The sequence below is a fragment of the Alligator mississippiensis genome, chromosome 10 (assembly GCF_030867095.1).
Source record: "Alligator mississippiensis isolate rAllMis1 chromosome 10, rAllMis1, whole genome shotgun sequence".
Lineage (NCBI taxonomy): Eukaryota > Metazoa > Chordata > Crocodylia > Alligatoridae > Alligator > Alligator mississippiensis.
In genome coordinates this window covers 68,465,252-68,492,536 of record NC_081833.1, presented here as the reverse complement: position 1 = coordinate 68,492,536, position 27,285 = coordinate 68,465,252, and the positions used below count along the sequence as shown (strand labels likewise).

The 27,285-nt window shown below is 39.9% G+C and overlaps 1 protein-coding gene across 8 annotated transcripts in view; it reads right to left on the bottom strand.

Annotated features, from left to right (window-relative positions):
* WWOX (WW domain containing oxidoreductase) overlaps positions 1-27,285 on the bottom strand; it is a 686,397-nt gene that overhangs the window by 167,973 nt on the left and 491,139 nt on the right. Inside the window, exon 9 of one of the 8 annotated variants that reach the window (XM_019488209.2) lies at positions 4-1,909. The exons of the other annotated variants lie outside the window; for them this stretch is intronic. Within the exon in view, the coding sequence (XP_019343754.1) occupies positions 1,895-1,909 (15 nt within the window). The 3' untranslated portion in view covers positions 4-1,894. Of the gene's footprint in view, positions 1-3; positions 1,910-27,285 lie in introns of those variants that run through there. 8 annotated transcript variants of the gene reach the window in all.

Below are 27,285 nucleotides of genomic sequence, written 5' to 3'. Positions count from 1 at the left end.
AAAAATTAAAGCCAGCATAGCGCAGAAACAGCACAACAGAAATTACACACCCAGGAGGTTTACTTGCTCCAGTTCCCAGATCATGTTAACACTATTACAGTGGGGTAATTCCAAAGCCAGAGCAAACGAACTTCAGAAAGGGCATCCACATCTCGCTGAACAGCCCAGCAGTCACAGCATAGGCCTCAGGGGCACATTTAAAAGAGCCCTTAGTTAATGAGCGCACATCTAGCTGAGGAGGGTTACTATGCCCCAATTAAAATTTTGACCTACAGCTGCCAATGGTAGTGTGCATAAAACTTGGTTGGATCTCCAGAGTCAAAGATAAACTGCTTCTATAAACATACATGCCTATCTCTTCAATGATGTTTGACAAAGAAAGGGAAAATCTTGCCATGAGGAGTCAAGTTAAAAATGTTGAAATCTGATTCTGAGACTGTTGATATCAAATCTGTCAGAGTAGCCTCATCTTAGTCTGAGCGTATGAAGAGGCTGAACCGGATTAGGGTGAGGTATTTGGTTAAGCAATCACATACCACAAACTTTTGCTACTCCCTGAAATACATTTTGTTTGGATCAGGATGTCTGATCACTGAAATGCTTGTACATGGGCTTAAGAGGAAAGCTGCAAAACTTTCAGTAGTGTCACTCCGAACACGCACTGGGTTTGCGGTAGGCCTTGAAAATTGGACAATTTATTACGTATGGGCTTGAGGGTTTTCCAAACAAGACAAAGGGAATATTTTATATTAATATAGGTTGGATAAATGCACAACACATTTTTGGGAACAGCTGCCTGATCAAACATGAAGACTACAGTAATAAGCAGAAGTTTGGGGAGAGAAAAGATTGTCTCTTTTCAGCGTGGTCCACCTTGACACGTACATGCCGGCACATGCATTCCCCCACGCAAAATCGTACTTATATCCTTGTGAGGTGCCTGTTTCTCTTTACAATAAGATATTGGATTCTCCACCATTCCTTGCAGTCTTTGCTGTGGCTCTTCTTTAGGAACGGCTTCCGCAGAAAGAGGCCATGGGCCTACAACATCACATGTATGAATGATATACCAGTGTTCAAGAGCAGACCAGGAACACTAGTCCCAGTCTGATAGAGACAATGTGTCCCATAAAAGTGATGCAGTCAGTCCCTGAAGGGGAAAATACGTGGTTGGTACTGTTCTACTCGTATTCCCCAAAGGGTGATCCAGAAGTATGACTAGTGCTACCTCACGAAGGAGCCATACACCTTGCGTGTCCTCCAGATGGAGTAAAGATGAGACTTCAAGAGGGGGATTAAAACAATAGAAATGTGTTCAGCTGTGAAATTAAAAGTAGTACAGCATGACATGCAACATTATGTGTTGCAGTGAGTCAAAAGCAATAATTAGGCTAAGCTAAACTACTAACATGCTCATAACCAAAGAGCAAAAAAAAAAAAAAGTATTGAAGATCCCGGTACCAACTCTTTCATAAAAGCACAAATACATTACTGAAAATAGCATTGTAAAAATTGATTTTAGCCCACAGAATATCATGCAATGAGTAGCACACAAGCATTATGTCCCACGTCCATATGCATGTTTATGGTATAGCTATTAATATGCATGCATATATGTCTACATTTGCATACTCATGTGTATATAGGTACACCTATGTTAGGGTTTTGGTACGGAAAAACTACACTGGAGACAAACTGATTACAGGCAAACAGGAAGATACAGACTAAAATCATCTTACTTAGAAAAGGAGTAATTTTAAAGAGTGAAACCATTGCCCTGAAGCTGGCCTGAAAAACATGAAAACCAAGCGTCTAAAGGATGACATATTCTTCTCTGTCGAGTGCTAGAGAATGGCACATTCCCTTTGACTTCTTGCAGCTTGTCTGTCCTTGGTCACAATACAGTAACCTAAGAAAAAAAAATGATTTAATTGCTAGTGTTTTGTCAATGACATAATTATATACCCACTGCAAGGTAAATCAACCTGAACCTTGTCAGAGAACAATGCCCCAGATGCCTGTGAATAGCAGCCAACGCTTCATTTTGGGGAACAGCGTATACATACATATTTAGCTTCTATAGATCTGAAATTGGGTTTTCAGTTTAGCCCCTCGAGGAAGTAAAAATTGTTACAAATAGCAGTTAGGTGCAACATTATTCTCTGTAATACTTAAGAGGCTAAGTGATGGGGCAGACCAATTACTTTATTATAAAGCATTATCCACTGGCTTTGTTACGATAACAGGTTATCTGATCACAGTCTATGGTTTCTGGCCCCAGTACAGTCCAGCACTCCTGCACTACTAGGGTTCAATTTTTAAAACCCATTAAAAGCTACTTCATCCAGGAAGCCCAAGATTTCTTTATTCAAGCATAAAAATTAACATTCTTTATGCAAGCATCCAGTCGGAGCAGCTGTGTTCAATGAAATCTCAACAGGACTCTCCAAAATGAAAGAAAAGGGAACACCATCTCACTCTCTCATCCTAGTTAATATTCAAAATCCTCAATGCACCTGTCCTGTAATAGATGCAGAAATGTAGCTATAGGGGAAAATAACAAATGCAGCTAGGAGGTTTTTCTTAAGGTTTTGAAGCTAATGACAGTGTTTCTATCTCTATCGCTACAGGCACAGACAGGAAGTTAAAATCTAGAAGAGAAAAATACAACATTTAGCAAACTCATTTGTAGGACTCCAGTGGTGGTATCCTGATTTCTTATTTCACTGGGTCTTCTTTCCCCTCCTTTGGTTTATTTTAGTTTTTAATCTATTTTTAATGGAAGATTGACATTTGGTCAGATCATTTACAAGGATTATTTTAACAATGCTTTTATATGTTCTTCTTTGAGTTGGGAGGACAGTAAAAGGGCCTTGTCATTTTGGGTGGCTCGTGGAGCTCTTAACCTCTGGACTGTCCACACATTAACACCGTAAAGTGGTTTATGCAGAATTCGTTATACAGTTCAAAGCTACACCACTCCGGGGCAGGATTCTCTCTGAGCCGCGCTACCCAAATCCTATTCTATTAAGGTGCAGCCACTCCCCACAGATATACTGCCCAGCTTGAAATCCTCCAGTGTCCCAGGATCTCTCACACCTCTGCCCATAGAGCAGGGATAGAAGCCTGTCCTGATTCACCAGCCCTCCAGTGGCAACTCACAGCCACAGCTCCTAGTCTGGACCCTGCTCACCAGGCCTCTAGTGGAAAGTCACAGCTGTGCAGGTGGGGGACAGTCAGAGAAGGTTTCTAGACTAAGGGTGTGACTGATCCAAACTCCAAAATAGCACTAGCACCGATCAACATGTTTGTGGCTTGCAGCATAAGGTGTAACAAGGCCCAAAGGCATCTCAAGTTTGATTCAGTACTATAACCTCAGACTTACACTAATGGAACCAAGAGTATGTGTTGCCTTAGTTTAGTCTAAGATACCCAAATTAAGGCAAATTTCAAGGCCTTAATTCCCAATAATTCCTGCGGCAAGAAAAAGGCAGCTTTATCAGCGTCTATGGCTAGGGACAGACATTACACATAAACCAGTTTAAAGTGCTCAGAAACTGGTTTAAATCTGTAACAGAACAGAAGCATAATGCACAGAAACCAGTTTCAAAATAGCTTAAACTGGTTTAAGATAAACCTGGCTGAATGTAGTGTCAGACTTAACTGATTTGTGCCAAACTGGTTTATGCAAGGTCTGTCCCAGACCTATACGGTCAGTGCTGTGAACTGGGCAAAAAGAAAGAATTATAAAGAAAAAAAAACACCACAGACCAAACATATGCACTCTCTCAGAGGCAGAAAAAAAAAGATATTCCTGCCTCCTGATGGGGTTCTAATGATAAAAAGACGTTTCCAAAGTTATGGCTTGTGAACTTGGAAGGGTTTGTAGATGGGAGAAAGCACTTGTGACATGAGAGACAAACAGATTTCATGTGTTATTTTCAAATGTTCTTGGCACTGGCCAAGCTGTATTCCTACTGAATTAAGTGGCAGTTTACATTTGACTTCAGTGGAGGAAGAATAAAACCAATGCCAAATGCCCTGGAAAATACTACCCTATATGTTAGCCTAAGGTGCCACGCTGCCCTGCATTTTACCCAACTTCAGACTAACACAGCTAACTACCTCTATATGTTTTCATCATGTTACTTTCCCATTTAAGTAATTGCTGCATTTGGCACAGGATTATTGTGTGACCAGGAATGGAAGTAATTTGGATAAATTTGGAATGGGAAGGTGAGAGACTCTGTGCAATGATAATTAGGAAGGGCAGTGATCCATGAGACACCTCGCACACGATGTGATTGGCACCATAAGAATGTTTGAGAGCCCATGCTTGACATTGCATTGTGTTTAAATCACTATTCATTCATAACACTTAATAAGCTGGCATTTAGTAACCAGGCACAGCATTTAAGCCACATTGCCTAAGAAATGATTTTAAGAGCATTCAAGGACAAAAGAGCAGAGCATAAGCTCCTACACTGGCATGAACTAACACCTCCTGGCTGTCCATCCGGGCACACTGTGAGTTTACTTGAAAAGAAGTGTACTGAGACCTTGACTTGGCCTTTACACAACTGAGCTTTAGAGGAGAGAGACTGCATCTTTGAGCTAAATTAGGTCAGTATTAAATGCAGGACAGGGTTTTATGAGAGTAGGGGCAGAAAGCTATCGTTTTCTTTTTTTTAATTTCAATAAACCATACACAGCATCTTTTAAAAATTAACTACATCATAAAAGTTCATCAATCCTGAATTGTAATTAATTCTGTATGTGGCTAGATCATTTGCCTATAGTTGTTGCTTACTCATGTAAATCAGATCCACCACAGCTCCCTGACAATTTTGTTATAAACGCTTGTAATGAAGCCTAGCTTTACCCAACGGCTTAAAATATTCAAGTCTTAAAACATGCAAACAGTGCTACTAATGTACCAGGGTAGTCTAAAACGCCAACTAGCCTGCAGTAACTGGGTGTTGAAGTGAAACATCATATGGGAAATTCCTTAGCTAGAATACAGGTAAAGAACTGCACCGCCCAATACTAGCGTATAGACAAAACAGGCACTGAACGACACGCTCAGAGAGCCAACGCATGGAAAAAGATAAATATACTGCACTGCATCTCTGTGTGTGCACGTGCATCTGAAAATAGGGTGGTGATACTTCTCCCTGCATATCGGAGAGACATTTTTATCCATCCTGTATGCCACTATGCAAGACATAAAAAAAAAAAAAAATCACAGTTCAACTCAAAAAGCAATTATTTTGTCACAGTGATATAAACAATATTGTTGCGAATCAAGCCTTAAAAAATATTTGCAGAAAACAGATCTTCTTATTTTCCACAGGAAGTTGCTGCTATTTTCAACAAGCTGCTTTACACACTCCTCATGTTTTATGGCCCAGATCAAAACTTTTTGGAGCAAGACCACCTCCTCCTGACTCAGAAGAAAACATGGTGCTATCTGTTAGAGCATTATGTGCCCTTTAGAGTTTTAATACTTCTTTGAAATGATGTGTGTTGATAAATGATTTATATCTCCTCTCACCATCACCAGCACATCACAGTGGTACTGCTCTGTGAATGTGTGAGCAGTACACCAAACTGCATCAATGCAAGGGCCTCAGCTCAAGAGGTAGCAGATAAAGCTTGCACCCTTGCATAGCAGTTCTTTTTCAGGGCAACACAGGTATCACCAATACACATTTCATTCCACTGAGGCAACAAGCCCATATGAATCTTGTATGGGTTTAGTATTTCCTATGACAACCCACACATTCAGGGTCCAGATACTTATATACGGAACCAGAGCCTAGGACAGCAAGGTCTGGAACAGACATTGAATAAACCGGTTTGACCCAAATCAGTTAAGTCCAATACTACATTCAACCAGGTTTATCTCAAACCAGTTTCAGTCACTTTCAAACTGGTTCATTGGTGATGTGTAGGGGTTGCATGCGGGTGCATATGCACCCCCTGAGATCGGCCGTGCACCTCCTGGAAGCGCCAGCCACAAAACTGGAAGTGCTGGTGGAAATGCACTTCCGATTTTGCTGCTGGCTCGGCGATCAGCTGCTGGGGGATTCCTCCATCAGCGCTGGTGCCCCCCCCCCCCCAACTTGGGAGGAACCAGTCGCCCATGAACTGGTTTATGTGCACTGAACATCTGTCCTACAGGTTTAAACCAGTTTCGGATCACTTAAACCTGTTTATGTGTAATGTTTGTCCCTAGCCTAAGAAAACTAAAGTTCAACGATTTATATTCCTTTCAAATGAGGTCCTGAAAGGCAGGGCTTATAACATCTAAAATAACAGTGCCTGCAGAAATTTCAGGAATAAATTGCAGGTTTGATCTTGATTGGATTTTTTTTTTTAAACTTTCCACTGAAGATGAAATTTTGAGCTTCATATTGGCACCTGGACCCTTCACTACTCTAGATCCCAGCTCCAATAAGGGTTCTTGCAGAAATGAGAGAGACCGAGAGAAATGAGAAGAGAAGCTAAATTCTGTAAGGAAACCCGTAGATCCGTTCTGTTCTGCCTGAGTGATGCACTGATGAAAAACTCACTGCTTCCCTTCTGCCATTTTGGCAGCCTGCCAAATACACAAAATATAATATTTAGACATATACATATAACACATACCCCTATGCTAAAAGTATGTTATTCAGTAGAAGAATCAGGCATTTGTAATATAGGAACTGCCAGGTTAACAGTTTCCCATACACCCTTGATTCTGCCCCGCTGCGCATCCATATTCTGTGAACAGAGTGAAACAGAGGTTTGATGGGGAAAAAAAAGTGTGCGCAAGACTTGGATTAAAAGCCATATACTAATGCATACAGAAAGGCAGAATTGAGGCAGCACAGGAAAACATAAAACTAACAATTCCTATCTTTGGAGTGCTTGGCTTTGCTATTTAAATGCATTACTTTAAGTTAATTCTCTTTCATTACTTTTGCTAGGGGTTATGTCATTTTATGACTTTCTCTCCTACTTTCACTTTTCAGATCAAACCTGCTTTTTCTACAGTTTTTGAACCCAAACCACTTTCCTTCATTGTCATTCTCCTTCTGTCTCCATCAAGTCTGGTCAAAAATACATTTGCCAAAATCAAGGCTTCTCTGCTTGACTCATTACAAATAATGACATGTTGCTATCCTATAACACGCTAGAAACTTTCCTCTACAAAACAAAGAAATGATTTTTAAAGCATCCACACAAATAATACAGTGTAATAAATGTTGACTTTTCACATCAGGCTAGTTATAGGTTTAATAGAGACCTACATTTATCCCAAGGGGCATCAAACTCACTGGTAAAATTATTGCAATATTGGATTGTGAAAACACAGAAGAAATACTGACAACACAAAAAGAACCCTCTTTCCACCCAGAACAATATATAGATGCCAGATAAGTTCAAAAGGCATCAGAGACCATTTTATTAATGTAGCAAAATAGACGCTTTGAGCTTCAGAGCAGAAAAGCATAAAGTAGTATTAACTCACTAGTCTCAAAAAAAAATAAAAAGCTTTGGAGTATATTTGCACTCCTCTTTCTAGTCGACTCCAAAAGCATCTATATTAGCCTGGCTACAACATAATGAGGCATAGAGTGCTCTACAATGTTCCACACGTACAAGGAATAAATAGTTGGCTTTATACCAACGCTAGGAAATCAAGGCTGAAATAAATAGCAAAATAAAGCTACGTTAAAAAATCACAGTTGAGCATTTTTCCAAATGTGGCTTCCATGTCTTCTTTTTTTTAACCATAACGTACACAACTCTAATTGCTATAAATGAACAAAAGCAAACTGAGGAATTCCACCTCCTCCCCCCTATATCCTAGTGTAGAGGATGCAAATACAATATATGGCAGGAATAACAAATGCTCTATTTTCCAAGCACTCTCCCATGATTTATGAAAGGTGTACCTCACTGTGGGAAGATAATGCCATTTGAAATGGTCCATTTCATAAATCTATCCTCCTTGTCCCTAGCTGCATACAGGACTACTATGAGCTCCTGAATCCAATAATGTTTTCATCCTCTATTGACAAAAAAAGGACTTTGTTTGGAGCGAGGTAATGATGCAGTTACAGAGGAGCAGCGGCTAAAGCTCGGTCTCAGGGGCTTTCTTTGGCAATAGCCATACAGCTGCGAAGGAGAGGAAACTAGTATAAACAAAATGAAGAAATAATCAACACACACTACATCCCTAATGTCCTTTTACTGCTAGTGGCATTAATTATAGCATGTGCCTAATCCTCTGTACTACCACATAACCAAATGTTTTTGTCTGTGTCTTCTCCCCACCTCCATGATAGATATATCACTGCGAAGCAAGTTATTTCCTATTTATCCATCCACCAGCTCAGTATATTTGCTTGTTTATCTATCTGCAAGAATGCTGCCAGAAGAGGGCTTTGTGCTAGCTGTGGTGGTGGCAGTACTCATGGCCTAATCATAAACTTCACTGAAATTCATGGTACTGACTCTTTCTCATTATAACAAGGGCAGAGGATAAGGAGAAGAATAGGATGCATCTATTGAAAATACGTTCAGCTTAAGAAGAGAACTAAGACACACTTTAGAAAAACAGGGAGTTTCTGCTTTGGGTTGGAAGAACAAAAAAATCAAGCAGCAGGATATGGGATGAAAATGTTTCTTCCAGCACTTGGCATTTAAATGCAGTCAATACAAATATTTGAGTATGTCCCAGATCTATTTATGATAGTGATGCTGCTGCTGATGGAAGATGAGAGTGGCAACTAGATATTCATTCATTCATTTTTAAAAGAAACAAGTGACATCTGCCAAACCAGTAAAGGACTCTACATTCTGCTAGTTCTACTCATACCAGTCAACCCAGAAACCTCCTGGCCTGGTAGCAAAGCCAATGCTACTAAGCAAAACTGGGCAAATAACGTTAATCAAAAAGAAGCTGCTGGAAACTTGCCCAGTTTCTGGTTTTGTTACAAAAGTGAAGTGATGTGCAAGCTCAGCAATAGGTTCACAAATATTATTAGCAAGTCCCAGAGGGTTTCTCAGCAAAACCAAATGAAACTTGGTGCTTTCACTGAATTTCACGTCACGTTTTTGGGTCTCCTTGAGCCAAAACTTCAGGGAACCAAATCATAACCCTCCATGTTGGTCACAGCTCTACATTCTACATCCCACTGATTTAGAAGTTGATGAATGGCCTTTCTAAAATGTAACATTTCCCAGGCCTTTCTAAGAACTTCAACAAAATATATACAGGTTCGGAGCTGCCACTTGGAGTTCTCAATTTGCATATTTTGACTTGTGTATAAAAAGCAATTTCAAGGTCAGTTTCTGTGGAGAAGCACTGAGCTAGTAACTCCATTAAAAGTCTACAAGTATTTTGCATATTTATTTTTCTTCTCCTATAGTGTGAAAAGAGACCTCATCAATCAGAATAAACAAATACCATAGATGTTGTGTGTGTGTGTGTGTGTACGTTGGACTATACGGAGTGGTGCACAGTTTGAATATTATTGGCCTTCTCCATTCAACTTCTAAATCAAGACACATACTTTTTTATGGGGAGATTTCTGTGTATTTTGTGAATTTGAGTCAAACTAGCTGCACCTCTTGAAGAGGTCAATGCAAGAGTTTTGATGTTGACTGGGATGCTGGAAAAAGCTCAGCCCAAAATGTACATCCTGGCTGGCTGGTGCTGAATTACAGCAACGGCAGTAGTTACCAAGGCTATAAAAAAACATGATCTTTGGAGGGGATTTGCTCAGCTGACATCTACAGAAGTTGCTAGGGCAGTTGTCTTGGAAGGTCAGGCCCCCATCACTCCTGGAGCTTCAGGGGCCTGATTCTGTGAGACAACGGTCCTGGATGTCGCGTCTCAAGTCAGCAGCGAGACAATATGCTGTGAGAGTCCCTGCCAGGGATTCCTGCAGCATGCAGCAAGCAGTGAAACATCCATCCAGGCTCATCTGCCTTTGTTAATATGGTTACAATGGTTATTTTGTAGGTGTTGGTTTCAATGTATAAAGCCTTTAAATGGCTTGGGACCAGTCCATAATGGAGTGGAGTCAATGGACAGGGTATTCTAGAATAGCCTCCCATCCCTGACCTGATGCCAGACTGGGCCTGTCAACTTTCAGGACAGGCCACAAGGCCTGAATCACCTGGCCTTTACAAAGAGAACAGAAAACTGACATTATTGGTACACGTTACACTTAGCATGCGCTAACTGCACTTACCACGCTAGTGCCCAAGCGCTCAAGCAGTGAAGCGCATGTGCCGTTAGGAGGCTCTTATGCCATGCCAGTAAGTCTGTACGGTGCGGGGGCATTCCCATGCCACATCAGTGTCACACCCCCCAGCCTGCGCTGCACACCAGAGGTGTGAACTGATCTCAGCTCTGGGACTGTACCAGAACCAGCTCAACTCCAGTGGAGTGCTATGTTCTACATTCAAATCATATTACGTATTAATGTGCGACTGTCCAGAAAGCTTTCTAAGTCACTTTTACTCTTAAAATGAACTAAATATGTTACATGTGCTAAGTTTAATGTGCGACAATACTCTGAGGTACAGGCTGTGCGTGGGAAGTAATCCCTGAGTATAGACAGTTGCTTAGTAAAAGATGCATGTTAAGGGTACTGCATTTTGGTATGCAAATATCTGGCCGGATGCTCAGTGCATGTGCCTGAGTACTTTGTAGTTAGTCTAAAATGAAAGAAAATAAATTAACAAAATATAAAAACTTCGCAGGAGTACAAGTGTCCTGGATATCATCATTACCAGTATTACAAATCTAGTTTTTTTGTTTTTGGTTTTTTTCCTGGTTCTTCCAGGTAAAAACATTTACTCTTAGGCCACAGCTTCAAGATCACTGATCCCTGAAGCTGGGGTTTTAAGAAAGTGGCTTTGAAGGGTGGTGAGATGAGTTTCCCTTTGGCAAAGCCAAATTCAGGGTTTAGCACTGGCAAATGGTGTCTGGGAGCCCCTGTGGTTGTTGATTACTAAGGTTCGAAAATCATCCTTTTTCTCAGCCTTTTTCTTACTGCAAACATTTTTCTTCTGCACCCTGTTCCTAACGAAATACAATTAACAGTGCTATAGTTAAACACCTTCAGCTAGCAAAAAAAGAATAGCTGGTTCAAAGTGTCACCATCTTGGTTGAAGCCCAAGCTTCATTTTCCTTCTTGTTCCCATTGTGGTGATGTATTTGTTTTAACCTTAGAATGTATCCTATCAGATTTGAAAGAGCTTTTTCAATGACTTCTTTCCAAAGTTCTTCATTCCTTTTTTTGGTTTCTCCCTTTCTTTATTTTTTTATATATAAATTACCATTATGAAAACAAAGCCAGCAGAAGGGAAAATATTCAGTACCTAGAAACTGAAAATTCAAGTATTTGCTTTTTATGGGGCACTGGAGTCTCTTAAAATACAGAACTGCTAGAAAACTTAAATGCAAAGGATGACAAAAAAGGTTCACTGTATGGCTACATAAATACACTACAGTTTTGAACGGCTTTGAAAAATAATTTAAATACTTGTGTTTCAATTTATGGTCTTAAAATGCCTGAAAAACACATTCCTACTTTTGAAATGGATTTTTTTAAGTGAGTCTTAAATACACTTTGATTATTTCCATTTTGACATTATGTCTACTAAGGTATTTTGTATAGCAATTTGAAAGCAGAAAGGCAATTCCTTAGCAATACCAACATATATATACATATATATTGATTTAACAAACACATCATCTTAAAGATGCACTTTCTTCTTTTCATAGAAAAAATAATGCAAATTTAAACCGAATAAAGCCAAAAGCTAAAACACATTGTCTGTAATGATTTCTTTGATGGAGAAAGCTCAGGTTCAAGTTCATTATCTTAGTATTTTCAGAAGAGCTTGCCTGCAGCTCTTAGGAACAACATTTAACTGAATTTTATATGCGCACATTAAAGAAACAGTAATGCACAGGTATAATATACGTGATCAAACTGGAAGTGAAGTGTACAGGTTTCTCCCTGTTAGCTTACACCATTATCATCTTTTCAGAGGATGTCAAAACCTTTTCCTAGGAATTCTTATTTTTCGTATATTTGGAAAGCGTTGGTACAATTATTTTACCATCCCTCTATAACACTAAGACATCTGTACAAAAATCCGTTATTTACTTCAAAGGGAGAAGACTCTGAGAGCAGAAATAAATGGCAGACACAAATAGAGGTCCAGAGCCATTTCTATTGAACTCCTGGGTTCAATGAAACACAAACATAAAAGATATATCATGTAAATATGTATGTACAAAGGACAAAAGACTTTTATAGTCGCGTACTATAGTAACCAGGCCACAATGATTAGGATTCTCATTTACAATTTCTAACTGAAATTCTACCATAAAACACAAGCTGGAATGCACATACATGCAGTAATTAAAATATTTTATTCAAGTCTGAAACCTGACTGGTTTTTTTTCAGCACAACAGCTCAATTTGTTTAAATTAAGGCTTTACTCATTAATATAAGTCAAAGGAATAACTTGCAGGAAAACATATTCTCAGTGTCCTGATTCACCATGGATTTTGGCCTCCCTCTGAGTGGCAGAAAAATCACATTGCTCTGTACTTGGAGGCACATAACTCACAAATGGCAAATATCATAAAAATATGGCTGAAAACTGGACACAAGAGTCATCACAGCCCTGAGGCTGCAGTAATTTATGTATCAAACATTTGTGGGCGCCCTCCTATTCTGCCTCCCCCCTTACATTTTTCAACTACTCAAGGAAAGACAACAAAACACTCGTACTGTAGTGGTCCCTGCTGGAGCTGGAGCACCGCAGGTCCATGGTCCGTGTTCCACTTTAAAGCTCTTGCTTCTAAAGCTTGTAATTGTCAAGTTCATACTACTGTAGATTTATGCACAAAGAACAAAGAAAGCTGAAAAAATGTCTGAATCTGAGATAGAGCCCTAGGACACGTTTTCAAAGTTTTACACCAGAGGTTGTTCCAGGTGGCAGGAGGCACTGCGCAGGGCCAGGTTTCGATGAAGCACACAATGAACCTTGATTATAAGAAGCAAATGCACCTCGTCCAACATTTAAATTGGAAAGGCCTGAACACAGCTGTCCCTGGAGAGTCTGTGCAGATGTTACACTTAGATTGACCTAACTGGGGTTAGGTTGATCTAAGTGCTGGGTTAGTCCAATCTAATGAACTTCTGTACACACTTGGGGCATGGCCCCAGGGCTGAGAAACCTGGCTGCTCCCTCCCAGCCCCAGGGCTTTCTTTTTCCTACCCCCTCCAACACTGGCTGGGCTATTTTAAACAACTGGACAGCCCTGCCTCCAGATGGCTAAAATCCCTCGCAGCCCCGCGCACCCACCAATCCCCACCCCAGCAGACCTGTCAGCCCTCTCTGTTCGCCCCCCCTCTCTAATCACCCCCCCCCAGCCCCGATCACACTCCTCTCTGTATCTTGACTTACTTAGATCTGGTTCCCGGCATAGCTCCCTCCACCAATGAACATGTGCACAAGCTGGACCTAAGCAAGTAAGTCAAATGATTGTAAATTAGGTACTGGGAATGTGTGCACGTGCCCTATGAACTGGCATGTCCTCTAGCTGTTCTCATACAGGTAGGACACAGCTCGCTACCAAAAAAACAAACTCCTGGAGAGAAGTGGTAGAAACACCATCTGCTTTCCATAAGGGATCAGTGTCTTGAGTGTGCACAAAGCTTTTCGAGGTCGAGCAAGTTTTACCAGGGATGGTAGTTCAGGTTCACAGAAACCAAACATCTCCCTCTGCCAATTTTGCAGTATTTGCTTTTCGAACCTGACCCTATGGGCAAAATATTCTTCCCAGCTGATTGATCTATGGCTTTTTCCTAATTTCAGAGTTTGAAAACTGGATACTGCATGGACCATTTTCAACCTGTTTCTCCCCACTATTGTCATGCTGGAAGGGGCAGGAGAATTAATGAAATATCACAGTAGCGCTGTAAGGAATAGTTCTGGAAGTTTTTAAAATAGGGCTGAAATGAAGCATTAAGCAACAAGACCCATTATGTCAGCTGGAGTACTTAATCTTTTATGGATTTACCTGTGTTTCTGCATGTGGTCACTAACAAGGCAAGAAATCCTACACAAACTACACATCATTAGGAATCACTAGGATTTATGGCTTCTTACATGAGTTTCTTTTTCCCCGTGTCTTGTCAGAGCCCTGAGCTTCCTTCCCTTCCCCTGCTGATTCCCTGAAGGCCTCTTCATATTCTTCCTTTCCTGGGGGAAGAGGTTGCTATTTAGCAATGTGTTCGTGTTTACTCCTTTTTCTACCATGGAGAGTGCAGTCACTCAGCTCTTCATTGTCCTGCGGTGTGAGATACCAGACAGGCCTATTTGGAATCCAAGTGTTTTACTGGTATGGCAAGCCTGTGATTATTAATTACTTATACATACGGTACTGCAACAGAAATATAAACAGAGTTCCTGCTCCAAAATGTGTATGATCAGGGATAAGAGAAAGAGAATAGAAAAAAAAAAAGAGAAAGAAAATAGGAGAGGACGGATAGCAGCAAAGAAATCAGGGAGGTGCAGCAGAACAAGGACAATGTGATCAAACAGAGGCTCAGAGCAGCGCATATGCATTGTTAGGGGTCCATGCTTTGTTCATTTTGTTTTGTGGTACTAAAAAAAAACTAGCCAGGTATTTCTTATCCTGGGTTTTTCCTATTTTGAGTTATTCCAAGCCTTGTTAACTGATACTGTATAAATAAAATTCTAACATAAAATATACTGAATGAGCATTTATGGTTACTTATTTCAATAATACAATTAACTAGTACTTAAGATACGGAAACAGATCAGATAATTTATAAGTATACACCTGTACCATGACTTTTTTTCACCTACAATGGTTTGGCTTCTTATCTTCTATGACACATTTACAGCATTTTCATCTCAATAACATGGTAATTACTTAGTGAACAAAGACATTCCCTTTCAACAGCAGCAGCAAAATACACCATTACCGTGTTTTACTACTGCTAAAAAAGGAAACATATATAAATTCTTGGACACAGATTGTTAATCAAGCTTAACCATAGCTTAATGACAAAGCAAGCAAAGTGGAAAATGTATATGCTGGTATCACACTGTGCTACTACCATACTTTCTTTTTAGGGGCAGTAGTATTTTTGTTAGGACCACAGAGCAACTTCAGGCTTCAAATCTCTTTGTGCATACTACATTATATTCAGCAATGTTATTCTTCACTGCATAGTCCCCACAAGAATCTAAAGGACTGAACTGATAATTGGACTTAAAAAATTAATGTTTATATTATTTTTGTAGACTGCATCTCTAAGCCCAAGGTTCAGTTCCCGGTGACACCTGTCAGGTCAGAAATAATCAAGTTTCTAACCTTCATGCTCCAGGGAGATGGTTGCTGTAGAGCCAAATGCAGAGAAATAAACCTGAGGAGAATGGTTCCAAATGACAGGATGCTGTTAAACCTGCAAACGTTGCTTCCCCAATGTAATGCTTTACAGTGGCAAAACACTGCTTTGGGGAAGCGCACAACAGCATCTTAACCCACCAAGACATGTGAAATGTTATTAGGGGCACCGAAGCAAGAGGCTCTGATTCGGAAATTCCTAGAGGAAGTCACCTACAAAAGAGCGTTCGTTTTCTGGTGCAGCACACAACAGAGCGATCATTTTGCTACTTATTTCTAATACACTGTCGTCTTTAAATTGCGAGCGTCTTCAGAGGTCCAAACTGCCCAGTGCACGCATATTTGAAAGCCAAATTTGATTGCAAAATTCCAAATATGGTGGGCCATATAATATAATTAGCAAAGGAGAACGAACCTGGAGGCCCAGCCACAACCTACAGGACAGCTACCCATAACATAAGCTTCAGTGTTACCTAGAGCATGGAGGGTTAAACAGTTACCCCGGGTTTTGAGGTGTGGTGCTCCAGTCCAATAAAGGAGTGTGATTCCAGTGGAGGGTGGGGGGCGGTTAAAGTGTGTGTGGGGGGGTTAAAGTGAATTCAAATAAGAACTTTTCTGGCTCATCCCATTTAGTGACCCTGGTATCTTTTTTACACACACAACTTTAAATACAGCAAGCTTTCAGTGCACGTTCCAGTGCCTAAACTAACTGCTCCAGTGTCTAAAACAACCGGAGCTCTGAAATGACACACAGTGAAGATAACAGGCAGATCCACCACCATTGTAAGCTCCAGGCTTCTGCTCTCCAGAGAATCTTGGCTTTACTTGAAAAGTGGCATGCACATGCAGATGGCACTGCAGCAAGTAAAACGTCTCGGAAATCATACAAAGTTACACAATTATATTGTCAAATAACATCTCAGAGAACAGGGTATTTTTTGACAAGTAGAGCAGCTGCAGCTGCTGAGAATATTGGAGATATACTTGAACACTAGAGAACCTCCCAAGATAGTAAAAATAAGCATATAGGCCACATAAATGAGGTCAGGAAGCCTTAAGAATGGCACAGACCGCATCCAGGCATGTGCTGCTTGGTTTGAAGACAGAGTTACAATTAATTGTGGAGAAAAAATAGCATGTATGCATGCCACTAGGTGATACTATGGAATATAACAGAAATTAAGAGTTGGAAAAGACTAGTCTGACTGTGTAATATGCTTGCCATATGACCAAACACCAAATTCACACCACCAAGAGGCCGATGTTGTAGACAACTAAGCTGCTAACAGCTGACCTTCCTGCAAGGTGCTATAGGTTTGTAGCAGGGAGCTGGTTTTTCTCTTTCCTGAGATGCTGCCTTCTAATGCTCCTTCAAGGCAGAAACATGCACACAAGAAGCCTTGCCATCTCTAAAACACATGGCCCAATAAGTTTGACACCAGCTTTCTCAGTCATCCTCTGCTCCCACAGGTATGGGTGAGATGTTAATAAGCTTTGCTCACCATAGCAGAAAAAAGGAGATGACCTCCCAAGAAGCAAGTCCTCCCCACCCAAAGAGAAAAGGGAATTTTTTTAAAGAGTCTTCCTCTGCCTTTAGGCAAAGATGAAGAGAAGACGTGAGGCTCCTCTGATTTTTCAGTCACACTTTTCCTCCCCCAGATATGCTCCTAATGCCCTTGGAGACTGGTGGAACTTCCCTGCTTTTGTTTCAGTTTTCATAACACGCACATTTGTTTAGTCCTTTAAGCTCTATGGATGAAGAAAGGCATTGGAAGTCTTCATTTTATTAACTTAACAAAGCTCTTCCAGGATGCATAACAACATCCAGTTTCCAGAGGCAGAAAAATGGTTTGCAGAGCTGAAGACTCCTAACTACTCTAAGTACAGACAGTCAACCCTCCCCCCACCCCTCGAGGCAGAATCAAGCCAATCTATGCAGATTTCTCTAAACTGTGTAGATTAGACCATTAATGAACAGAAATCATACGTTCAATCTTCAGTTGGCCAAGGCAGGCAGATGCCTGCACTGGCCAAGGCCAGAAGGTGGGGGGGAGGGGGTGCTTCTGCGTGGCTCCAAGCTCCGCTGGGCTACAATCGCTCAATGCGCCCCCATCTCCCCCATAGCTCAGAGCCCTAGGCATATGCCTAATTTGCCTATGCGTTAATCTGGCCCTGTCGAGGTCTATCTTAAGTTGGATTCTGCATTTTGAAACAGGTCTATGTGCACTGAACTTCTGTTCTGTTACAGGTTTATACCGGTTTCTGATCCCTTATACCAGTTTATGTGCAATTTCTGTCCCTAGTCTATGTGAACAAACATACAACTGGTTTTCAGTCTTGGTAGTTTTCTATTTCAGTAATTCTTTTAATTTAGTATTTTATGACTCTTCCTGTGATGCTTTACACTTGGGAGAACAATAGAAAATGCATAAATCATATGCACACTTCTTCAGGAATTTTGCTCAAACTTTTAATTTTCCCTGATTCTTAAGAAATACTCTCAATTTTTTCTGTGTCTTTTAGATGCAAAATGTCAAATATTAAACTAGGACGTTCAGTAGCACATAATGTTAATCACTGAAGGAAGGCAGTAAAACAAATGTGGCTTTTTCCCTCCTGCCTGCATCTATTTTGACACAGCACATTTTTGCAGTTAATGTCTGTTCAAACAGACATTGTTTTGCCTGCAGAGCTGAGTATCCTCATTATAGTGTTTGAAAAAAAAAAAGAAAGAAAGAGAAAAAAAGAAAGGAAAAAGTTCCCTTATGTTTTTTTAAAGAGCACTAGTCTTCAAAAAGATGTTTGATGGCTCCCCTCCCCTCCCCCTCTCTTCTGAAAGGTGTATTGTAGAGATAACTACAAAATCTGGTTGGGAACATAGCCCATATTGTACTGTCACAGGTTCTCAGATAATATGATGATAAGTATTAAATATAAGAATTTGGATAAAAAAAAGAAAACGTGGGGGGACGGAAGGGGAGGGGGGAGGAATTAAAACGAAACGTATGGGAGTCATTTTTCTCCTCCACAATTAAAAACAAGAATACAATAAATACAAAGCAGCAGTGAAACAAGTTGAGGGACCTCTGAAAGTGCAATGTGGAAGTCAGTAAAGAATAACAATTCATGCTTTTGTTAATACTGCCCACCAAGATGTCTTCATGTCTTACCAGCTATTCATGAGATCTGTTCAATAAAGCCCATCGGAGATCAGACAAAATTCTGTTATTTTCATATGTGTTACTGTACAAGAAGTCTGAGAATTATCATCCGAAAGACCAAAGACAGGTTTGCAGAAACAATACAGCTATTAAAATGGGCACCGTCTCCTTTTTCCTCCTATAAACAACTGGATGAATACCTTATACAGACATTTCACTTGGATTCTGAGATTGGAAAAGGGATGCTGAGGGAGGGTGCTTTGTGTTTAGAGCTCTATGAGAGTTGCTACACTTTTGAGGTTATTGCTGGATAACAGCGAAAAGTAAAAAATAAGGGATACCATGGACACCGCTGCAGGGAAGTTTACATATGGGTTTTTTTTCAGGACTTCTCAGCTATCCTGGTATTTATCCCAGCACTTGGGAGTTGCAAAGACTCAAAGGCGCTTTGAATTTCTATGTCAAGAATCTTCTGCTGCTCTAACCCCAGTTTACATGAGCCACAAATCAGGGGCTTTTATCTCACTCTGACACACTTGTTCATAGTACCAGATCTGCCACTGGTCTCCCACTACTCGCACAGAAATTCAGGTCTTTGTCCTGCCTAGGAAGATCCAGTTAACTCTAGTGGCTAGTTTACTGGTGATGTCCAGTTCTCTTGTGATCTCTAGGAAGAATAATTCCCAAACATATCAGATCCTAGCCTTTTTTTTTTTTTTTTTAAAGCCGATTGACCCTCAAAATTAAAAGTGATGGGAAGAGACAAGAGACAGGTCCCGCTACCACTATATTTGATCTCATGGCCATCTCTCCCACCTGGTCAGCATGGGATTCCTCCAGTCAGGGGGAAAAAACTGGTCCTCCCAGTTCCACTTTTTCACAGCCAGCTACTGAGACCACACAGGGCTGACAATAAATGTCTACTTGAAAAAACAATATACCTTGCTTAAATAATCTCTTAAAATCGGAGGTACTTGTCGTTCACTTGAAAAATAAGGCAGGCTGCAAGGAGGAAAGTTAAGGGAAGGAAGAGAGAGACTCATCTCACTAAAAATCTCTATAGAAGCACATACTCCAGAAAAGAGGCTTATACACATGCTTCCTTTGTTACTCCTTTTCAAACATTTGAATAATGGTCTTTACAAAATTTCTTTTCGATTCCAGGAGGACTTTATTACTAATAAACCCCACTTACGGAGCTTTGTTACTTGTGTGTAGATTCCACAAAAATGCCTTTTACAACTAATAACCTTAGCTAATTACACACAGTAAATAATCTCAGCCTTCAAGTCTGCCCATATATCATTTTGCTAAATATTAATCACAGCTTTAAGCTGTCTAACAAGCTCCTGAAAGCATGACATTACCGAAGAGAACCCTTTTCAAAAAGCCTCGACTATCCATCATAATTCCTTTCATAAAAAGGACTGATTAAAACTTCCTGCCATAGTCTTTTGTTTGTTCACGTGTTGGTTCTCCGTTTTCCTGGGCACCAGGGCCACGTATATTTTGTACTGGTTTCCTAGCTCATCTTTATCAAGATGGGGCAATTATCAGCTTCTCAGTTCATTCAACCCAACAGACTCTGTAAACATGATAAAGCTCAGCTTATGTATATAGAAGGAGTAACATTACCTTGGAACTCCTCTTTCTTAATTAGGACTTGAAACAATAGGTGGAGAAATACCAGGACCAACCACTATTATGTATTAGCTTTCATTTCTGTGCATTGATTGAGCTTATGTTGTTTTATGTGTGTGATGAAAGGGCAAATCAAAACCCATTTCTCTTTTTTGTCAGTTCTCTTTCTCTCTCTCTTTCCCAACTATTTATCTTTGTGCTCCACTGTAGCAACAGATGGTACATTAAAAAATGAATTCACTTTTTTGGGAACAGTATACTCCACAGACCATGCTTACGATTTAAAATGATTTTGCAAGTGTACTTGGATTAAGCTGCATGCAGTAATATGACACTGTTATATAAGACAGAAATCATGGGGAAGGACACACCTAGGAAAAGGACCATTTTCTCCTGAACAATTTTATATTATAACTGAATCGTAGGCTTAGTTTAACAAAAAAACAAGTTATGCTTTATACACCCTGCCCGCTTTTCCCTAGAAAACCCTTGTAGCTGCAAACATTTCCCTACAAATTTGCCCTGCAGTCCTTAACACTTTCCTAAGTCAGACTCACTAGTTATCACTAGTATTATTTAAGCGATATACCAAAGCAATCAAAATAAATATTATTATCAAGAATCATACAACAGGAGGTCAATTTACATGTATGACTGCCCTGTGGAATAACAATGTGCCACTTAAAAAACAAATTTCCCAGGCAGATGAAAATCATGTTTAGAATCACAGAAAAATCACATTTTTTTTCAAGTATAATGCTGCTAAAGTAAGCAGATTTTAAGGTCAACAGAACGAGGCAATACAAATTTTATATGGCATTTTCTCTGAGGTCAAATATATGGCTTGCCATACAAACAGCAGACAGAATAGCAAAATTCCTTTGAAAAAGCAAACCCAATTGTGTGGTATTCAGTCACTTTAGCTACTGAAATGTTATGAAGGCTTCTTGCCAGAAAAACACTTGTAATACAGACGACTTCTAGTATATTTACTAGAAAACAGTAGTAGGCAAAAGAACATGCTAAGTCGTTAAATAGTCCTGTTGTTAATCATTAGCATATAGGAAGTATGTCAATAGAAAAGGAGCACTAATTTTAATTTCCTGTAAAATGAAGTGAAAATTTTTCAAACTACAATGCCTACCATTAGGATTTTTTACATCTATTTTCAGATGCTTAATTAAGAGACCTGATTTTCAGAGGGAGAACTCACAAACCTCAGGGGAAACAGCAACATGTGATCGCCTAATTAAATAGTATAAAATAATGAATATGCACAAACGGGGCACAGTCTAGATTCTATAGGAAACCTTAATTCTGAATTTTCCTTCTGCACGCTGCAATTTGCTACTTTCCATTCCTTTTGCATCGGTTTTCTAGGGCAACATTTTAATAAAATTAAAATGGCATCTTTCATTATTTGCTTAGACAGATCAGGAATGCCAAAACCAAAACAGTATCTGCATGCACCTTACAATATACTATTGAAAGGAGCAGGGCTCACCATCTGTTTTCCCCCCCGCAACCTTCCCAGGTGGTGAAAAAAGTCCACGTGCACACAAGTAGCACAGTGATATATTTCTTTTAGAATATTTGAGGAGAGTTATTTTTAAAAGTGTTGTTATTAAAAATTTACTGTGCATGTGTGAAAGATTATTTTTAAATTGCTATAACGTGGCCCAATCAACACCAATTTGCACTGGGACACTGAAAGGCAAATATATACTACGAGAGACAGGTCTGCGAACGCATTAAAACACATTCACACACAAAGCTTGACAGTTCCTTTCTCAAAATAAATACATTTGAAAGTAAATACATACCGGTGTTGAGCCAGACAGTACTTAGCATTTTAACTTTCCCTCCTCCCACCCCCGCAACAATGTGTCAAACATGTTTTCATCCTCTTGTTTGTCTGTCTCCCCTAATCAGGGTTCTGTTGTTGTATTGAGTAAGTCTGTGCATTTAGTGGAAATCAAGATGGATTTAGTTTGGAATTAAGTAGATTCTCATGACAGGAAATATTAAGAGATGATGGATGTCTGACAAATATTTAAATAAAAAAAAAATCGGCTCCATTTCAGAAAGCAGATCTGTAGAGCCAGATTTATGAAGTTGAACTTTAAACAAAAAAGAACATATTTTCTAGGCTCCGTGTATTAGCAACATTGCATTTAATTTGGAGATAAAATAACTCTGTGGTTTGAGGCAGCCAGTGAGTCCTGAGATTTTGAGTGCAGCAGACTTACAGTTTTGAGACTATGAAATATGTCTCCTATTTTGACACTATTGTAATAGCATGGTTGTTCACTCTCCTTGTTTCCATGGGGTTTATGGTCCATAAAGTTTAATAACAATCTTAACAGCTGAACAGTAAGCACACAATTCTGGGAGCCTGCTATATGAAACAGGATCTGAATTTTATCTGTGTAATTTTTAGTGGTAGCATATGCCCTTTTCTTATCGCAGTCCACATACAACAACACCATTAAAGAAGGCACAAAATGCCGGTCAATGATTTGAATATGAAGTACAGAGCCAACACTGGTTCAAAGAACATCTTGGTCTTAGGATATGAAGCTTTTGCTAAAGCACCATTTTGGAGTGTGAAACTGAAGTGTTATAAGCAAAGAGACGTTTGACGTAGCTGGTTGCATTTATCGGGAGAAAAAAACAAGGAAAACCCAAATGTAGGAAAATGTAAATACAAGCTGCATCTAAGATGACAGTGATTCACCAAGATTAAAGGAGAGCATATTTTCCTCTCCATTTTTCTTTTAATTTTGTGTCCTGTGCTCATTCCTGTTCATCTTAGACCAGCTCCTCCACCAACATCAATCAGTTTGGTTCCTCTGAAGTCAGTGGAACTACACTGATTTACGCCAGCCAAGGATGTGGTTCTTTGTGTACAGGCAATGTTTCCCCATCACCTTTCTATATAGCTTCCCAATTTGCATGGCTGTTTCATGATAAGGAGGGAAGCGAAAAACATTCAACCATAGGAAAGGCGTCTGTAAAACCACAACAACTGGCAGTGGGATTCTGGGTAGGAAGAGAATTTGAAACGTTTCTTCTGCGTTTTTTTTCAATTAAATTGTTTTTAAGTTGACTGTCTCTCTAACATTTCACTGTATCATTTTTTTCAGCAAGTTTGACACATCAAGTAATATCAGAACAAATCTACCTAAAATAGTTACAATTACTCGCAAGATATTTTTACATGAACTAATACACTGAAACTTCTTCTCAGAGGAGAGACATAAAAAAGTCATCTTTATGGTGTTTATTGTAATTGTAATAGGCAATTTCACAGGTAAACAGAAGTGGTTGATCTTCGTTCACTACTGTATAGTAGGCTGTGCTGCTTATCTAACACAAGATGAGCAGGAAATATATATGGTTGCTTTTGTAATTTAAACCATGTATTATGCACTTCAACTATGGGACTTAAAAAGAAAACAAAAATATTTATATAAAATTAAAAAAATATGTTTCACGCTAGTGTTAAATAAGCTGCTCATCAGCAAGTGCTGCATGCATATTTTTAAAGTAATTTTTAAAGATGTCTTTTACTCCTCACTTATGCCTACTCAAAGCAGCTGGGATTTGTGCGGGTAAATGACACTTCTATGAAAAAAAAGATTGAAAGAGAGATTTTAAGGCCAACGGGGGCCAGTATATGATCAAGTTTGATCTTTGTTAGCTACTTAAGCTAATGGATTCCTGCATTAAGTTTATTTCCTATAACTTCTGGTTGAGGTTTTAGGAAGGTATCAGACATGCATTTGAAGGTGGCAAGTGATGGAGAATCCACTACATCCTTGAACTGTTTCAGTGTTTAATTACAATGATTGGGGGAAGAGAGGGTTGAGGACACTAGCTTATCCATGGCCTGAATTTGTTAAGCTAAATAGATCGCGCTTATGTTGTCCCTCATTGTAAGGCAACTTTCCCTGATTTTGAATCATTCTTGTGTCTCTTTTCCGAACCCTTTCCAAATGGTCGATGTCCTTTTTTAAAGAGCAAAGATACCAGAACTAGCAACAATATTCTAGTAATGGGCTCACTAATACTGCATACAGTGGCAGTAATGCCTCCGAACTTCATAAAATCATAGAAATCATAGGAAATTAGGGTTGGGAGGGACCTCAGGAGGTCATCTAGTCCAACCCCCTGCTCAAAGCAGGATCATCCTCAACTATATTTCTACTATTTCCCCGACTACTTCTACTCAATATTCTCAGTACATCTATCCTATAAACGTAATCTCCTTTTTTTTTTTGCTTCTGGATGTAAAACCCTTGCAGGTAGCTTTGTTAATATGCATGGGGTTCATGGGAGCTTAGTTTATCAAGCAAACCAGACCACTCTGTATAACTGACCCATATCTAGCATCTGTTACCACTCTGGCAACATTTGTCTTGCCTGCTAATTTTTACCAGAAATTATTTTAAATATATTTTCCAGATCATTTATATATTGAATAACATGAGGCCAAGAAGGTATTTCTGTGGGATCCTGTTGGGCATGATCCCAATGTGTAATGTTTCTCAATCTGCAGTTACTTTCTGAGGCCTGTCGCTTAGCCACTGTTAAGTGAATGGATTTCAGCATAATTCTGATATTCATTCAGAAATTCACACAGGACGTACAGAAACCAGCATGCTCAAGACCTTTTACCTGAAGCATAAGGCAATATGTTTTGATCTTGTTTCCTCTATACACAGTATCAGGCACAAGCACGCATATACTTAAAAAAACCCCAAAAAACAAAAACCAACAACAAAAAAACCGAAACGAAAAACCTACTAACTGCCACCCCCACCATACTGTACACATTTCTTCTTCAGGGAAGAGAGGAAAGAACAAACCACACATGACAGTCACTAGAGGGTGCTCAGATGAGCGTGGTGCATGAATCCAGAAGAGAATATGTCGCTACTTTTGTCTGATCAAATGATGCTGCAGAACTGAAGCCGAGGAGAGCAGGAGGCTTTCTAGCCTCCTCACCCAAGCCCTGTCATTCGATTTGACACCCAGGTAGATTAGAGCAACCTTAGGGCTTTTAAACAGCAGCTTTTAATGGACTCCTAGCACTTTCCTGAACCTGACGTGAGAGCAGATTGGGAGAGAACAAGGTAAATTGCCTGCCTTAGGTCGTCTGGCAATGATGAGAATCCAAAAGACTCCTCCGACACAGAGATACCGTTATGGAAAGCGAGATGAGATTCTGGCCCAGCGAGATCTTAGTGCCTATACTTAGCTTTAACTCCGCAGATCACAAACAGTAATTGTGATACACATTTTCTTCCTTATGCAATCGTGGCACAAGGCAAAAGGAATCATAAATGATCTTGATCTTACATGACAACAGGAATAGCAGTGTGCCCCTTGGTCTGTATGCCAAGAAATAACAAAACTTGGGAAAAAAAAAAAAGGAATAAGAAGAAAAGGCATATTCCTTTCATTACACCCCAACCTCTTTACTCATACTGACTAGGTCCCTGACACTGTATGTAATCCCCCTAAACTCAGATGCTATCACTGCCAGCAAGTCCATCAGTATTTGTTTTGTAAAAATCAGAGCCCTGATAGATCATGCAGGAATCGCTGTTTCATCTCAGACATACATTTCAATAAAGCTGGGTTTTTTTTAAGGATCTCTTTAAACACAGTTTAACATTTCCATTTCAGAATTAACTGCACACTACTTTGGACAACAGGTGACAACTACAAGGTAATCTGTTGACCTGTTTCAAATGCTAAACTTATCCATGATTATATCACGTCAGAATATGCTTTTAGATAACAGCAATTCCACTGGTGCTCTAGTGCTTAAGTTAAAAACCAAACAGAAAAACAAGAAGCATGCAAATCAAGATGCATTATCAATTGGAAAGAGAGAGGCTATTTTCGTTCTGAGAAGACAGTGGGTGGGAAAGTGTATTTCTGTGAAGAAAAAGAACAGACACTTTTACTAAGAAGGAAATACTGAGTTGCTTTGTCCTAAAGTCTCAGTGGAGCAAAGCCGGATGGTTTACCATGGCATATGGGTTGCAGCCCAAGAGAGCTAAAGAGAAATTTGGAAGCTTGTGTCAAATTTTCTGCTCTCTATATAGCTCTGGCCTAGGCCTCAGCAATGGTCTCCAGGGATAAAATGATGTACTGCAATATAACAAGCTGCCTGACATTTTGAAATGCCTTAACCCCTGGCTTCCCGTCCACCTTTTAGCCCTTGTAGCTTCTTCTCTCCCCACATGGAGCTGAGGGATATACAGAACAAGACTTCACTGCAGAGAAAAAAATCACCATCTTTGTCCTTGAGGCAATTAATCAGGAATGCCTCCTTATTTAGTTAATAATATTTTCTTAACTATATTCATTAATGCCAATTACTGCATAAAAGACGGGGTTTATTAATGGTTACCAACTTAACCCTGTGCAGATACGCTGTTTCAGAAAAACACGCAGTGTCGCAGAACAATATATGGGACTATACGCAAGTTCTAGGACAATACAACGGTTCTAGCCACGTGCGGCGCAGGCTGAAGGAAAGAGAATTTGGTTGGGTAGTAACTAAAAATATCTGCTCCCGGTTTCAGTGAATGTTAGAAATGTGACTGGTTTTGAAGCCACACTGCTGAAAATACAGAAGAGGGACTATTTCCTCTAATTCCCATAGGATCGAGGTTTATAACTTAGCAAGTAGCCAGACTCTGCAAGACACTGAAATCACTTCATACCAAACCAAAAGGTTTGTTCATTCCTCGGAGGCAAACACTGTAGAACTGAATGTTGTGGGTCCAACTCTGTTGCCTAAATCAAATTCTTACCTTATTCTAAACCAAGCTGTGGGTAGCGAACAAACTTTAAAAATGGATTCTCCTTTAAAGGAGAAAAAACGTGGAAAATGGTGGGTTTTCCCTTGCGGGCCAGCAGAGTTCCTGCGAGGGGCTGCTTGGGGCCCCTCCTGCCCCTACACACCCACCTCCTGCCCCACACACTGCAGGGCTGGGGCC